The sequence below is a fragment of the Eriocheir sinensis genome, chromosome 21, assembly GCF_024679095.1.
Source record: "Eriocheir sinensis breed Jianghai 21 chromosome 21, ASM2467909v1, whole genome shotgun sequence".
Taxonomy (NCBI): domain Eukaryota; kingdom Metazoa; phylum Arthropoda; class Malacostraca; order Decapoda; family Varunidae; genus Eriocheir; species Eriocheir sinensis.
Window position 1 is genome coordinate 12405425 of NC_066529.1, and position 17978 is coordinate 12423402.

The 17978-nt window shown below is 39.4% G+C and overlaps 1 protein-coding gene across 4 annotated transcripts in view; it reads right to left on the reverse strand.

The window, feature by feature from the left end:
* Positions 1-390: 390 nt before the first annotated feature.
* Positions 391-17978, reverse strand: part of LOC127001692 (CDK-activating kinase assembly factor MAT1-like) — a 53054-nt gene continuing 35466 nt past the window's right edge. Inside the window, exons 1-7 of one of the 4 annotated variants that reach the window (XM_050866721.1) lie at positions 16448-16545; positions 11431-11582; positions 9426-9532; positions 8552-8739; positions 6468-6603; positions 4025-4228; positions 391-939 (exon numbers count right to left, since the gene is read on the reverse strand). In XM_050866721.1, the coding sequence (XP_050722678.1) occupies positions 745-939; positions 4025-4228; positions 6468-6603; positions 8552-8739; positions 9426-9532; positions 11431-11575 (975 nt within the window). In that variant the 5' untranslated portion in view covers positions 11576-11582; positions 16448-16545 and the 3' untranslated portion in view covers positions 391-744. Of the gene's footprint in view, positions 940-4024; positions 4229-6467; positions 6604-8551; positions 8740-9425; positions 9533-11430; positions 11583-16260; positions 16546-17978 lie in introns of those variants that run through there. The other 3 variants (XM_050866720.1, XM_050866722.1, XM_050866719.1) reach the window with 3 other exon arrangements.

A 17978-nucleotide genomic window follows, 5' to 3' on the forward strand; every position in this document is an offset into this window, starting at 1 on the left:
TAGACGGGTGGCTCGCTATATCACTATCTTAGTATTGCTGAGGGTGATGCTCGGCTCATTATGTTCATCTTGGTGCTGCTGCTGCAAACATGCACGGCTCAGTCATTCAGCACTGCTAAGTTGTTACAGTACACATTATGCAGAGGAGGTCGATCCTGCCCAGAAAACAATATAAGCAATTGTCTAGTGGTCTCTGCAGGAGCTAGGGGGCTCCTGAGTATTGAAAAAAGTATGGGTAAAATGAAGATGAAAAATATGATGTGAGGGTGAAACAAATCATGCAAAAGGCTCATAAAAGTACAGCCGCTGGGAATAAATCATCCTTATTGACTAATGCCAGTTGTGTCATGCCACGAGTAGTGATTCATGGAGGTTACACCATTACAAGTATTTTATAACAAAGCTTTATTATCTTACATAGTGCTGCCAGTATTTTTTTCCACATAAATATAAACTGTTATATATTCACATTTTTAATTGAAACAATGCACCACTTTTCCCTAAAATGTATCATACATTCCACAGGGAGTATCAAACACTTGGAAGCTCATTCAAACATTCAGGAGTATATGTTTGTGACTAACCATGACCTTACCAATACCAAAATAAATATAAAACACAATAATTTCTTCTATGCTTAAGTCCAAAAACTCCTCACAACACAACACAGATATGGCACAGCAGGGGAAAGGAGGAAGCCCTGCCACTGAAGTGCTCACAATTAACCTAAAGTAGCTGGTGCCCTCAGCTAAGAAAGTGTGAAGACATGAAGTCTTGCAGCGCCCTGAGGCAGGCATAGTGCTCGGTGTACCCGCCAGCCATCGCCTGCGGGGACGCCCTCCGCACGTGGTTGAGGTAGCCGCCATCCTCCAGCTCCTCCCATGTGGGGGCAGGCAAAGTAGAAGAGAGGACAGGTGGCTCGTAGCGGTACAACTCCTCCTGCAGGGGGGAGTAACGGATGAATTAGGTGTGATTGGTTTGGAAGTAAGCAGGGATGGTGCATTAGTTTGAGAGTGCTGCGAGTCACTCAATTACATATGTGTTTCATAAATCAGTGTGAGTTGATGGATAGTTTAGATTGGAGAGAATGACTGGCTCATTACAAAACTTCACAAAATATTATTTGTGAAAGTCAATACATGTACAATGTTTCTAAGAGTGCTCTGTTCATGGATGGGTGCGAGTGTTAGTCCACCTTTTTTTTTTTTTTTTTTTTTATTTTTTACAGCAAAGGAGGCAGCTCAAGGAAAAAAAAAAAATAATAATGAAAAAATGTCCACTATTTGCTGCTCCTACAAAAAGCTCAGAGGAGTGGCCGAAAGATAGGTCAATTTCAGGAGGAGAGGTGTCCTGATACCCTTCTCTTGAAAGAGTTCAAGTTGTAGGCAGGAGGAAATACATATGAAGATTGTTCCAGAGTTTACCTGCGTGAGGGATGAAAGAGTGAAGATGCTGGTTAACTCGTGTGTAAGGGATTTGGACAATAAAGGGATGAGCTTGAGTAGAAAGTCGTGTGTGGCGAGGACATGGGAGGGGAGGAAGGCATGCAGTTAGCAAGTTCAGAAGAGCAGTCAGCGTGAAAATATCGACAGAAGATAGAAAGAGAGGCAACATGGCGGCGGAATTTAAGAGGTAGAAGACTATCAGTAAGAGGAGAGCTGATGAGACGAAGAGCCTTAGACTCCACTCTGTCCAACAGAGCTGTGTGAGTGGAGCCCCCCACACACGAGATACATATTCCATACAAGGGCAGATAAGGCCCCTGTATATGGATAGCAACTGGGCATGGGAGAAAAACTGGCGGAGACAATACAGAACACCCAACCTCGAGGAAGCTGATTTAGTGAAAGAAGAGATCTGAAGTTTCCACTTAAAATCTTGAGTTAAGGATAGACCGAGGATGTTTAGTGTTGAAGAAGGTGACAGTTGGGTGTTGTTGAAGAATAGGGGATCGGTGTGTGGAAGATTGTGTAAAGCTGATAGGTGGAGAAATTGGGTTTTTGAGGCATTAAAGGACACAAGGTTCCTTTTACCTCAATAGGAAATGATAGCAAGGCCTGAGGTTAAGCTTTCTGCAGCCTCCAGTATGGAGTCTTGTAATTCCTGTTGAGAGGGTCCTCTGTTGAAAGAAGTTGAATAATGCAGAGTGGAGTTGTCAGCGTATGAGTGGATAGGACAGTTTGTTATGGAAAGATCATTGATGAATAACAGGAAGAGAGTGGGTGATAGGACAAAGCCCTGTGGAACACCACTGTTGATAGGTTTAGGGGAACAACAGTGACCGTCTACCACAGCAGTGATAGTAGGGCAAGAAAGGAAACTGGAGATAAAGGAACAGAGAGAATGATAGAATCCAAAAGAGGGCAGTTTAGAAAGCAAAGCATTGTGCCAGACACTATCGAAAGCTTTCAATATGTCTAGCGCAACTGAGAAAGTTTCACCGAAATGGCTAAGAGAGGATGACCAAGAGTTAGTTAAGAGAGCAAGAAGATCGCCAGTAGAACGCCCCTTGCGGAACCCATACTGGCGATCAGATAGAAGGTCAGAAGTGGAAAGGTGCTTTGAATCTTCCAGTTATGGACTGATTCAAAAGCTTTAGATAGACAGGAAAGTAAAGCTATAGGGCAGTAGTTTAAGGGATTGGAACAGTCACCCTTCTTAAGCACAGGCTGTATGAAGGCATACTTCCAGCAGGAAGGAAAGGTAGATGTTGATAGGAAGAGGCAAAAGAGTTTGACCAGGCAGGGTGTCAGCACAGAAGCACAGTTTTTAAGGACAGTAGGAGGCACTCCATCAGGTCCATAAGCTTTCCAAGAGTTGAGGCCAGAGAGGGTATAGAAAACATCAATACGTATTGTGAATCTTAATAACAGGCATAAAGGAGTCAGAGGGGAGATGAGCAGGATGAATATGCCCAGAGTCATCCAGAGTGGAGTTTTTACAGAAAGTTTGAGAGAAGAGTTCAGCCTTAGAGATAGATGAGACAGCGGTGCTGCCGTCAGGGTTAAGGAGAGGAGGGAAAGATGAAGAGGTGAAATTGGAGGAGATATTATTGGCTAGGTGCCAGAAGTCTCTGAAAGAATTAGAAAAAGTAAGATTTTGACATTTACTATGGATGAAAGAGCTTTTGGTACGTCAAAGAATAGATTTGGCACGATTCCGGGCAGAAATGTAAAGATCATGGTTAGCAGGAGTATGAAGGCTCTGGTACTTTTTGTGAGCCGCCTTTCTATCTTCGATAACATGAAAACAAGCATGATTAAACCAAGGCTTTTTAGCACAAGGAGTAGAGAAAGTACATGGAATGTGTGCCTCCATTCCAGAGACAATCACCTCTGTAATTCGCTGGGCACACACAGAGAGGTCTCTCTCCTGGAAGCAGTAATCATTCCACGGGAAATCAGAAAAGTACATCCCCAGTCCCACTGAGCTGAAGCAAAATGCCAGAAGCATCGCCTCTTCGGTGGGTCCTGAGGCTGTAGAGGAGCGATAGGGCAGGATACAGAAATAAGGTTGTGATCGAAGGATCCCAACGCAGAGAACAGTTTGAAAGAGTAAACAGAAGGGTTAGAGATAAGGAAGAGGTCTAGTATTTTGGGCCTGTCTCCAAGACGGTTGGGAATACGTGTAGGGTGCTGGACCAACTGCTCTAGATCATTGAGGAGAGTAAAGGTGTAGGCTTGTTCACCAGGCTGGTCAGTGAAAGAAGATGAAAGCCAAAGCTGGTGATGGACATTGAAATCTCCTAGGATGGAGATTTCAGCAAAGGGAGAGTGGGTCAAGATGTGCTCCACTTTAGAGTTAAAGTAGTCAAAGAATTTTACATAGTTAGTAGAGTTAGATGATAGATAAACAGCACAGTTGTATTTAGTAATAGAATGACAATGAAGTCTTAGCCTTGTGAGACAAATGTATGAACAGAATGCATGGATGAAAGCAAATGGACATTTCTGCCATAGCAACTCGATTGAGGGCATTCTAAATGTCAGAGCAGACAATTAAAGTGAGTGCGGATGATTATAACCTTCATTTGGTGCACCGGTGCTGAGGACATGCCGGCAGCAAAGCCCATCTTGACACCAGATGAGAACTCTGTCTTTGAGGATCCCTGCATTGCCAACTCCTGTTCCTTTTTCTTCTGGTTTTCTCTCTTCTGCTCCTCTTTAAGTCTCTCTGTGTGTGACTTGAGAACCAGAGTGGCTGCTCCTTCTGAGGCTGCCATTAGGTCCTGCAATAATTAAATATATATCAGGTAAGGTTACAATTATAAAGGAAGGAAAGGGAGTGCATGATGGACAGATGAGATAAAACAGGCAGTTGAGGAGAGATGGGAGAGAAAGTACAAAGAGACTAAGGCATTGGTGAAATTAGTTAGGGTTTCATATTGATGCTGATTTACTAGTGGGCTGTGTTGTGTTGTTTTATATATATGCACTGGAATATTTTTTTTATGTATAGAACTTTAAAACTAAGAAAGTACTCCTTCAATGTTACTAATGTCCCATGTAAACACTTTGTGATACTAGATGGAACAACCTTAAAATTGAAAACAGAGTATGCTACAGAAGAAAAAGGTTTGGAGGCTAAGCAAAATTATAATATGAGGCATATAGTGTAAAAGGGGCGACCTGACATTTTCATAGTTTTGAGAAAATCACGTTTAAGGAAAAGTTTTAAAATTGTCTGTAACTCTGCTATTTATTGGTGGATTTCAGCATTTTATGTGTTAATGAAAAACTTGAAACAAAAACCATTCAACTACATAAAGAAAATTACCATGATTGCAAGAATTATAGTATTTCTACGAGAAACTGGCGGGCGGGAGGTGGTGACTGGGGGGTCAGCCAAGGTCAGCACCGCCTCGCACCTTGCCACACACTCTCAACACCTCCCACTTCCTCTCATATGTCAGCAATTTACTACTTTTAAAAGAATTTAATTAAATAATTGAATAATCAAATAAGGTCATTTAGTATTCAGATTGTTTTGTTTTTAGGATAATAACAAATATTTTGTGTAAATACCAGGACACTTTTTTTTTTTTTTTTTTTTTACAGCTAAGGAGACAGTTCAAGGGCGTAAAGAAAAATATTTAAAAAAAAAGCCCGCTACTTACTGCTCCTGAATAGATGTCAAAGGAGTGTCCAAAAAGAGAGGTCAATTTCAGGAGGAGAGGTGTCCTGATACTTGACAATGTTGGAATATAATGTTGTCAAGTGTCCTGGTATTTACACAAAAAATTTGCTATTATCTTAAAAACAAAACAATTTGAATACTATATGACCTTATTGGATTATCCAGTTATTTAATTAAATTCATTTAAAGGTAGTAAATAACTGACATAATTATGAGGGGAAGCGAGAAGTGTTGAGTGTGTGTGGCAAGGTGCGGGGCTTAGCTGACCCACAGCTGTCACTCCCCCGTCCTCCAATTTCAAACAGCCTTCCGTTCAGGGTGAAAACAAAGATAGCTGGAGCTACGTGTTCAGAAATTCTAGGTTTTGGGACACATTCCTTCTTAATGCCCATCTTATAATTTCCCTTGGTACTATGTCAAATGCCTTCTCTTGATCAACAAAAACATGATACAGTCTCCTACTCTTCTCCATAAACTTTTCCTGAAGCCCTCTCATAGTATATATTGCTTCAGTTGTTGATCTCCCAGGGCAAAAGCCAAACTGACATTTATCAATTTTTATTATCCTTCTCAGCCTCTTCTCCAGGACTTTTTCATATACCTTCATGCCATGCTCCAGTAACTTTATCCCCCTATAGTTACCACATTTCAAAGCATCTCCTTTCCCTTTAAATATGGGTATAGTGTAGCTTCCTTTCCAGTCTTCTGGTAATATAAGAAACTCGAAAACTTACACATGAATAACATTAAGGATGAGTTTATATTTCCATTTACTGGACACAATCAATAAAGTTGTGAGAAAGAGAAGACAAAATAATGTGAATTTGCAGGGAAATAGATGACCCTCTCTGGAGAACATACCCTACTATATCTTACCAGCATTCATATAGTATTTACTTTCAAAATCTCTATTCGATTAAGTTGTGGCACATTAAAAACACTACGAAAAATATAACTTTTTTTTTGGTAAGTGTGTCAATGAATATGCTTTCTTTGAGACTGTATTTTCCACTTTCAAGCGCCAAAACAGTACTGATCGAGGGATGGGAGACTAAATAATGGAGCTGTTGAATGGGTGAAATGTGGTACAGTCAAACCCTGCCCTATGCCATTAACTGGTTCCTAAACCCATGATGTAACCAATTTTTTTTACATATATCTGCCATAATACCTTAAGACTACGGAAACTCTGATATTATTAAGGAGATAACAATGATACAAATATCTTTTAATACAGGAGACAAAATCTATAGTAAATCGAACCAAAACAGTCCATGTCATTGACTTCTAGTGGGAAGAAAGACACTGAAATGCAATCTGAAGTCACTTACTTGTATTAAAGATGTTTTGTTCCTCTGTCTCGTCAATTTAGACTTTTCCTGTTCTTCTTTTAGTGCTCTCTGCCTCTCCAGCCCCTTCACCATCTCTGAATCCAGCTGCCTCTCAAGCTCCTCTTCAGCACGAGTTCTGAGGGATATTGGTGCCTCAATGAAAACAGTGGAGATGGTGATTAACGCTGACAAATCTAACATGGATTGCAAACTAATGTATAAAGTTGTAACATATCCTATAATCTTAGAAAGTTGGAAAGTTTTGTTTAGTTGGTGCAACATCTGTGGTCATATGCCAGAGAGAGACAGAAGGGGAAGGAATTATAGGAGAAGGGAACAGATCCCAGGAGACGGAACACAACCCCCAAATAATACCTGGTACCCATTCACTGCTGGGTGGACAGGGGCATAGGGTATCGGAAAAGCCACCCAAATTTTTCCACACCGCCCAGGAATTGAACCCGGGCTCTCGGTTGTGAGCCGAGTGTGCTAACCACTGCACCACGAAGCCCCCCCCCTATAATATTAGATAGTTTTTTGTTAGCTATAGTTTATTTATTACATGTCATCAGATACTTTTTAGTGTTTGTTATATATTAAGTTCATGACATTTTTTTATGGTTTCTAAATGTAGCTAATAAAATTCTATGTGCAAATATTATATGATTAAACAGTACAAAATTCATCAAAAGGTTGAAAAATTAAACAGCATTTATATCTTTTTGAAAGGAAATTAGCATATTTTTCATGCAAGCCACTGGGTAGGGTTGGGTAAGAATTGATTCCTGTGATCCTGAGAAAGCTGCCTCAGCACCAGTTCCCGACTTAGGAGATGATTCCCTTGATGCAATTCCACAGACCACTGACTGGCACTAATATCAGAGCAGTGAGAGCGGGACAGCAAGTTGTCACACTGGAGAGTAACTCTTGGGTGTCATGACACACAGTGGCAGTGAGGGTTACTGAGTCACTGATATCTGACTTGCCACTGTTAGGCTGTTGGTTGTTGGCAATGGCCAACAGCCTCCCTCACACTCACTTGATCAGGGACTCCCACAGTTGCACAAAACAGATATGAAATCATTGACTGTCATTAGTAGTCCCGTAGGGCATGAAGGAGGTCATTTAATTAGATTACCCTCTATAACTATGACATTATTTGCTTACTTGAGGAATCAGTTCTGGAATAGATTTCAGCTATTCCATTGGCACTGTGAATCAGAATCTGCAATTCTAATTTTATGAATTCCAGCCCAGACTTACTATTAAGACTTTTTAACATCCCTACTTCCAATGTAAAAAGATGTTGAGCATGAAAAGACTCAGAAAAATGATTGGGGTCTGAGAATGCTCAATATATAGTCACATCACACATCCATACATCATTCAGCATTGTTGCTCCAGAACCTGACACCCATGCCTGTGTCCCCATTCCTTGGTAAGCTATCCATGTATGTTTGTAGTGCAACTTTCAATTTAAAGAAAGTAATTTAAAGTTATAGATCATGCACTTCACCTTACAAATTTACAAAAGAATACAAGGAGTTTACGAGAGGTCATCAGTCTATGCATGAGCTCTTGATTTCTTCCATTTCACGTAATGAACACCACTAAGTGCCAGGGATTGAACCAGTGCCTTCTGAATAGAAGTCAGGGCAGCATACCAACTACACGACTGATGAGCTAAAAGGTCACCGCACCAGAGTGGCGCAGTTGGTAAGGTGCCCTGACTTCTATTCACTTAGCGGTGTTTGTTACAGGATTTTTTCACTGTTATTAGTTTCTCTGAGTCTTCAATTTCAGTCAATCATTCTCTGTTGAGGATACTAATTCAAGTAACACATGCTGAACTCTGTACACAGAAACAAATATCTTATGCCATGTGCTCCTAGACTTTCATTCAGTTCTTTTCACATTTTACATTGTCCTCACATTCTTGACTCAATTTATTCATTACACTCTTCCTTTCAAACATTCACTTATAATTTACCATTTCGGAGGATTGCATTTTCCACCATCAACTTTCACCCTACACAATTATCATTTTCATCACTCACACACCCTTCAAAATAAATTATTCTTACTTTCTGGCATAATTTTTCCTGATTTCATTTTTGTTTAGCTTCTCGTAGTTCTCCATTTTCTTCTCCATCTCTGGCTTATTTATATCATTAGTAATGTTATACACTATTTCTTCAATCTCCTCTAAGTATGAATTCCATTCCTCTAAAGTGGGGAAGTCATCTTCAGCCATGTTGTAAACCTTCATCACCTGAAAAAAGGGAAAATTGACCCCTTCAGTATCAGCAAACAATACATCCATGTGCACTGTAATTCAACACAGCACAATAGACAAACTTATCAAAACTATTTAAATTTTTTATCAATCACTGAATACATAAACACTATTTTAAATGTACATTCCAGAAATATGTCACATCAACATCACAACACATTAAAAAAATATAAAAGCTGCATACATGAAAATGAAGCTTCAAAATCAAATTCTGCATACTTGTGAATACCCAAATCAATAGACAAACAATCATGTGACGAATTAAAAAATAATAAAACAACTTCATGATTACAGCATGTAACCTTTTGGTGGCCAAGCCATTCATTGAACCACCAACTGAGAATATTTGGTCTGAAATGCAAATTCTGTTGGGAGATTAAGGCTCAATAATGGTGCTATGCTTCACTGATAATGCCAAGATGTGGACTCAGGGAACAGCAGAAGAAAGCTCCTTGCCAATTTAAAGCTTCAGAGGCACAAGTCCCCTCCAAGCTGAGAGAAAACTAAAATTCTCTACTGAGCAAAAGTGAAATGGAAGTAAATGTTGTTTTTACTCCTTACCACTTCCATGGAGTGGTTTAGAATATAAAAGGCAGGTTGGAGTGAGACAACTGGAAAAAGACACTGCACCCCCACCATCACCTCAGGAATAGCCACAGTACCTTTCTGCGGATGGCAAGTTCCTTCTCTACCAAGGGATCTTCATATATCTGAACACGAAACTTTGATCTCTTGAGAACAATCTCACATTCAGGGCATGGGGCTGATTCTGCAATATGAAAGTACTTACATAATGTCCACAAATTATTTGCCAATTTATATTGTCTAAACTAGAAACACAGAAGAGGAAGCAATAAGTATTGGTAAATATATTTAAAGTTTTAATACTAATCTAAGCACTGCCTAACAACTAAGGTGTCTTGATGTGTTCTTTTAAATTGTGTAAATTTTAAATGCATTTTTCTCTTTTTAGTGTTTTTGCCAAAGTGTTTCTTTTTAAATAAAAGTACTCTTTCTACATGTCAAACAACCTGATGGCCACAGTCCCTGTGGCACAACATTAGCCTGCAAGCTGCCAGTGATACCCTATGAAGGGAGAGGAAAAGACTGCCTACTCATGCTACAGTCTCCTGGGAAACCTGGGAGTAAGAGTGTGCTGAGTGGCATGCAATAAAACAAACAGGCTGGTTGATGAATGTATACAGGAGAGATACTTTACATGTAAATCTTTAAAGAGGGAGGCTGGCTGCACTGAATGTAACTAAGACCCAGTTGAAAGCATAAGGGAAGGAGTGTAATAGTAGGGATGTAAATGGGGAGGCAGCGGCTGAGTGGTTGGCATGCCGGCGCCGCATCCAGGACGACGCAGGTTCAAGTCCTGCCCACCGCCACAAGCTGGGATTTTTCAGTCAGTGCTGAGTGGCCTAAGACTACACTCATGCTGTCCTGAAGACCACGTATCAACCCGGACTGTAGATTCTCTCTCTAAAGAGGCTCAAAGATGAGCTCTGGGGAGAAGCATGAGCCAAGCAAGATGGTGCCACTATAAGCACTTGCCTGCACCATAACGGGCTGGGGCTGACCATCAGACCCCACCAAGAAAGCCTTCCGGCACCGTAGGCCGAAACAAAAACAAAAACAAAAACAAAAAAAAGACAGAAGAGGCAGTGGCATAAAAATTTTGGAGGTCCTCCCCCCATGTTAAAATCCTAGATCATTTCTGCTTTGCATAATTGGTATCACTGATGCATGTGACAAAGTTGGGAAGATAGTATTATATTTTATACTTTTCTTTACTCCCATGCTCACGCCTCATTTTATAATAATCTCTAAAGTATCTGCTTCTTGTCTACCCTTCACTGCTTTCTCCCTTGCCTCTCCATGCTCTAAAACTTACAAAGACCTAACCCTAAGTATTAAATTCAATCGCTTCTTGCAGCTTCTCCCAACTAGATCTAACACTCTCGTAGTTCTGTCTCAACTGTGTGTCTTTGCAAAATCAACAGTCTGATCTCTTGCCTACATTTTCTTTTAACTTTTTCCACCTACAAACCATGTTATATTCATCTACAATCCTCTGCAGTGTCTTTTCACTTTCTACGGCAACTTTGTATTGTCAGCAAATAAGCCAGCCATCAAAGGATTGCTCTGTACCGCTCATTTTCAGTCTTGCACCTACATCCTCTACTCTGACATTCATATCTCTCATGCAGCCATTCATGTAGCCATCACAGCCAATCATCGGCACACTGCTCTTGCCCTCAATCAATTGGAAGCCAAGAGGGATTTAGGATTCTGCCTGCCACACTCTAATTGGTGTCACAAAAGATATTGTGCTTATTTCACTCTTTTTATGCCTATTTCTCTTTTTTTTTTTGTTTGTTTGTTTTTTGTTTCCTTGGCTTGCCTCATTATTGCACAGAGCAGCTCATTATCACACAGCAAATATGATTTATTGAAAGTATAAAACATTAGTGTAGAATCAGTAATTTGTCCCTCATTCAGTCTCGTATTAAATTGAAAATCTTGATTAATTAGGATTCGTTCTAAACAGACATTCTGATGAACATATATGTATATATATGAGATTGATCTAAAATAAGACAAAGCACAAAAAGCAACACAAGCAGCAAGCTTGAAGACTGAAATTGGCCATCACTGTCTCACCCTTAAGGAAGTACATTCGGACACAAGAGTCACACATGGGGTGCCCACAGACATTGACCATGAGTTTCATCTGTGGGTTTCGATACTTGGTGCCCCGACACTGTGGGCACTGCGTTTCATACGATGCATCATAGTAGTCACCCATACTGACACTGAAAATATAAGAGCTTTAAGTGTGATGAACATACACTGAGTGAATGTTACCACCAGTACATTTTCAGCACAAAAGTCCAGACTCAAGAGATGAAACCCACAGTCAAAAAATAATACCCTACAAAAACAGTTACACATAAAATGTTCAAAACAATCCTGCAGTTATGGTTCTCAATCATTATTCTGACCCCAGCAAGTGTAGTGCTCTATGAGAGGACTTGGTGGGTTGCTATTTGGAAAACTAGAGGTGGTGTTCCCATTTTCAATCACTTACGTTTTTTTTTTTTTTTTTTACAGCAGAGGAAACAGCTCAAGGGCAAAAAAAAGGAAACAATAATGAAAAAAAAAAGCCTGCCACTCACTGCTCCTATAAAAAGCGTTCAGAGGAGTGGCCAAAAGATTGGTCAACTTCGGGAGGAGAGGTGTCCTGATACCCTCCTTTTGAAAGAGTTCAAGTCATAGGCAGGAGGAAATATAGATGAAGGAAGATTGTTCCAGAGTTTACCTGCGTGAGGGATGAAAGAGTGAAGATGCTGGTTAACTCGTGCGTCAGGGATTTGGACAGTAAAGGGATGAGCTTGAGTAGAAAATCGTGTGCAGCTAGGCCGTGGGAGGGGGGGAGGCATGCAGTTAGCAAGTTCAGAAGAGCAGTCAGTGTGAAAATATCGATAGAAGATAGAGAGGCAACATGGCGGTGGAATTTAAGAGGTAGAAGGCTATCAGTAAGACAAGGAGAGCTGATGAGACGAAGAGCCTTAGACTTCACTCTGTCCAAGAGAGCTGTGTGAGTGGAGCCCCCCCACAGGTGAGATGCATACTGCATATGAGGGCAGACAAGGCCCCTGTATATGGATAGCAACTATGCGGGGGAGAAGAACTGGCAGAGACGATACAGAACGCCCAAACTTGAGGAAGCTGATTTAGTGAGAGAAAATATGAAAAGTTTCCACTTAAAATTTTGAGTTAAGGATAGACCGAGGATGTTTAGTGTTGAAGAAGGTGGCAGCTGAGGGTTGTTGAAGATTTGGGGATAGGTGTTTGGAAGATTGTGTCGAGTTGATAGGTGGAGAAATAGGGTTTTTGAGGCATTGAAGGTTCCTTTTACCCCAATCGGAAATGATAGCAAGGTCTGAGGTTAAACGTTCTGCAGCCTCCAGTCTGGAATCTTGTAATTCCTGTTGAGAGGGTCTTCTGCTGAAAGAAGTTGAATAATGCAGAGTGGAGTCATCAGCGTATGAGTGGATAGGACAGTTTGTTATGGAAAGAAGATCATTGATGAATAACAGGAAGAGAGTGGGTGATAGGACAGAGCCCTGTGAAACATCACTGTTGAAAGGTTTAGGAGAAGAACAGTGACCGTCTACCACAGCAGAGTATGGCCGGAAAGGAAACTGGAGATAAAAGAACAGAGAGAAGGATAGAATCTGAAAGAGGGTAGTTTAGAAAGCAGAGTTGTGCCAGACTCTATCGAAAGCTTTCGATATGACTAGCGCAACTGAGAAAGTTTCACTGAAACGGCTAAGAGAGGATGACCAAGAGTCAATTAAGAGAGCAAGAAGATCGCCAGTAGAACGCCCTTTGCGGAACCCATACTGGCGATCAGATAGAAGGTCAGAAGTGGAAAGGTGCTTTGAATCTTCCGGTTAACCCTTTCCATCCGTGACGCAGACGTCGGCGACGCAGTATGGAAAAGGTCAAGAGGAAATGGAAGAGGATTAATCCTCTTCTAAACCTCTCAATCCTCCTCTAAATTCCTCTTAATCCTCTCCCATTTCATCTTAAGAGGTTTAGAAGAGGATTAAGAGGTTTCGAAGGAGTAACCCTTTCCATATGGTGACACCGTCGGACGCCGACGTCGGCGTTGCCGGAGTGAAGGGGTTAAGGATTGATTCAAAAGCTTTAAATAGACAGGAAAGTAAAGCTATAGGGTGGTAGTTTGAGGGACTGAAACAGTCACCCTTCTTAGGCACAGGCTGTATGAAGGCATACTTCCAACAGGAAGGAAAGGTAGATGTTGAAAGGCAGAGGCGATAGAGTTTGACCAAACAGGGTGTCAGTACGGAAGCACAGTTTTTAAGGACAATAGGAGGCACTCCATCAGGTCCATAAGCCTTCTGAGAGTTGAAGCCAGAGAGGGCATAGAAAAAATCATTCTTAAGAAACTTAATAACAAGCATAAAGGAGTCAGAGGGGGGGATGAGTGGGGGGAATACCTCTTACTTAACCTGGAAAAAAGGCTACTTGCAGAATGAGAAAAGCTGAGAGATTCAGATACCAATATCAGAGACACTTCCATATTTAGGGTGCACATGCTTAAATATGCACTAAAAAATAAAATAAGAAATTAAGTAAATAAATAAAACATCTGACTTCAACTGAAATTCAAGAAAAGAGTAAAGCTTTTGACTTCTTAGTGCCCTGGGTTCAACTAAAACCCAAAATCTATTCTATTCAACCCTTTGTCTCTTACAGCTTTACAACATTCCTGCGGATTGCAAAAATGGTCCCCAAAGTTAACAAGTAATGGCAATCAGAGTGTGTACAGCGGCCACCTGTGCCCAGCCTTGCACCGCGGGAAACCATAAAGTGTTAGCTTCAAGCAGATGACACCAGTCACCAATAGCTATTTTTTTTTATCTGATATTAATGTTTTTCATACAAGTAATTATTGGTTTATGATAAATATATATACCATGAGTTTGTATGTGAAAGAACCTAAGAAAACAATGTACATATCAAGTTCTTTTACAGTTTGCTTTGCATAATTTTCTTACATTCTTTAATAACATCAAGAGCATATGAGGCATTTAGTGTAGAAGGGTGACCTTGCCAATTACCCCAAAGTCAGTATTCTGTTTTCGGTGGAATCTGATGGTTGAATTCTTGCTGCATCGTGTGGTGAAGCAAGTTAAGGAAAAATGACCTTAAAACAGATGACTCATAAGCCTAAATTTGCATGAGCTGAGTTACAGACAATCTTGTAGACTTTATAAACACGATTTTCTCAAAACTATAAAAATAGCTGGTCGCCCCTTTTACATTATACACCTCGTATCTACCCCAACAATCACTAGGTAAAATCATTACTAAAGAGAGATCATTTATTCTGAGTGAATATGATGAGTTTTAAAGGAGATAACTATTTTCACTGTAAAACAGATTGGAAAGCACTAACCAAACCCTCATTTTTAATATAACTTACCTGGAGTAGTAACCTATCACTATTATGATAGTAATGTTATGGCAAAGGCAAAATAAACCAATCCCTACTGCCCAAAGTAGCCTACCTAGTGACAGTAACCCAATGCCACCACCTGTACCACCCACTACTTCTTCAATTGGTAAAACTACAATTTTAGAGGACACACCAGGCCACCATCTAACCAACAGAACCCAACGTTACCCAATGGATAGCAACCCATTGCTGCTTCAATAGTTGCCCATTGCCGCTATGGATAGTAATCTGTCACCACTATAAAAATAACCTGCTGCCATAAAATAGTACTACCTAACCTGTTGCCTCATTTGCTCAGATCTGGGAAATGGGTAATTTGCAACTGAAAAGATTGTCAGATAAGCATGTTAAAAAAAAAGAACATATGAACTTAACCTGGTAGGAGCGGGGATCATGTTTCTTAATGGTCCCTCTAAGCAAGAAAAATGAGAACAAATCATCCTTCACACAAACCATTTCATAATATATATTAAAGCATTTGTGATCAGATTATGTATCATCTTTTTTGGGGGGTTTATATCATGGCACAAATTTGGCCCATCCAGCTACCAGGTTAAGGAGTCTGCAAGCGGCCAGTGGGTCTATAAGAGGCAGCTCCAGTGTATCATATGAGTACGGTATCTGAAAAAAACTGTCACCCACCAGAGTGACTTGGGTGTGATTCTGGCAGGAAAACCTCATCACGCCAGAGGCAGGGAAAGAGTGTGTGCTTAGGGCACTTCATTTAAATATTTTAATTTCATATGCACTTTTGAGGTCTTTTCTGGAGATAAGTAACTATGGCACTAAACAAAGCCAAAGTTCATGCAAAAACTGTAAATAATAACTGAGCATTACCCCACAGTCAGATACAGAAGCTGATTATATGGTGAGTACCTAATATTTATAACCATGAGCCTAATGATGCCACAAACTAGGACCTAATTATTACCCAACCATCCAAAAGAAAAGATGCAATTTACTTAAACTTTTGGTTATAATATCTCGTCTCCTGCTTGATTAACTGCTCTTCTATTGTCATGTATGTACTGCTAACCTTAATACCTTCCGGGAATTAATAGGAGACAGTGTAGAGATCAAAATAACTACGAAAAAAGCAATGATCATTCCTTACCAAACTGCCACCACAATTACTGCAAAGACCTGTTGCTGCCACACACAATCACTCTGGCTCATAAAATAATAATAATAATCCTTTCTCAAACACACAACTTCGCCCATACCACTACTAGGTCCTCCTCCACAACCCTTCCCCAAAAACAAACAGGCCCTTCAAAATGATAAACAAGCAAGGGTCAAGGCTGGTGTTAGTAACAGCTAATACTTGATCAACCGCTCTCCTGTTGTCATATACTATGTAGTCTAACCTTCAAACCGCCTAGAAATCAGTACGATAGAGTGTAGAGATCAAAACAACTGCGAAAAATAAAGCAAAGTAATACCGAGGTGTGCGGGGCGGAAGAGGCGCACGTGAGGGGCAGGAGCCAGGACAACACTACGAGTGATAGTAATTTGACGCGGCCGTGGCCTGTGGTTTGATCTTAAGCTCACCTACGGCCTGGCCGGTGATGCTGCGGGTCTTTAAGTTAATAAAGAGGTTGATAGGACAGGCGGGAGGGCCAAAGTCACCTGTGGAAGTAATGGCCAGGTGAGCGCCGCGCCGTGTGCAGGGGTTTGTTTTGGTGGCTGGCCAGACGTACACAGGTGTGCACAGATGCTCAGGCCCCCTCGATGTAATAATAATAGTAATGGTTCAATTTTACCCAGCGGCATATATAAATACAGAAAAAATAGCAGTGTACAAGTTGTATTTTATATATATATATATATATATATATATATATATATATATATATATATATATATATATATATATTTGTATACCTCTATATATATATATATATATATATATATATGTATACCTATATATATATATATATATATATATATATATATATATATATATATATATATATATATATATATATATATATATATATATATATATATATATATATATATATATATATATATATATATATATATATATATATATATATATATATATATATATATATATATATATATATATATATATATATATATATATATATATATATATATATATATATATATATATATATATATATATATATATATATATATATATATATATATATATATATATATATATATATATTTTTATAAGGTTTATATATATATATATTATATATTATATATATATATATATATATATATATATATATATATATATATATATATATATATATATATATTATTATTATTTATATTATTATTATTATTATCGTGCATATGAGAGAGAGAGAGAGAGAGAGAGAGAGAGAGAGAGAGAGAGAGAGAGAGGTGCGAGGATTCACCTATCGATTTATTTATTCATTTGCATATTTGTTGGCTTTTTAGGGAACTGCAGCATCTGTCTGTCACTTTGGGGGTTGACAGTTCGAATCTCCTCATGAATGTTGTTGTTGAGGTTGTTAGGCTGTGAGGTTGTTATGCTGTGAGGTTAATTGTTATACTGTTCCTTAGAACTAATTTGAGGCAGGCTACAAGTCTCGTTTTTGTACTGTGTCCTTACAACCCGTGGAACATTCTCACAAATATAAAACTTTCTTCTCCCCTATAGAATATCCACAGAAAGAAGACGACAAGAAGAAAGAAGAAGAAGAAGAAGAAGAAGAAGAAGAAGAAGAAAGAAGAAGAAGAAGTATTAAGAAGAAGAAAGAAGAAAGAAGAAAGAAAGATAGACAGAAAGAAAGAAAGAGAGAAAGAAAGAGAGAAAGAAAGAAAGAGAAAAAGAGAAAGTAAGAGAGAAAGAAAAAGACAGAAGAAGAAAACTAAAAAAAGACGAAGACGGAGAAAAAAAAAGGCCAGATGTGAACTAATACAACCCTCGTCTGCAACCAAGTGTAGCTGTTACTGAAGCACGAGAAGGCAAGGCACACTGAATATAAGTAAGTAGCCTATGTATAATTGTATAGTTCCATGTGATATCCTTGGTATATGGTATGTATGTGTACTACTTTCCCGAATGAAAAAAAAAAAAAGCAATTAAGCGTCTGTTAGGTTTGAAGTAGCTACCATAACACGACCTTAGAAATAATTATTAGAGTTGAATTCA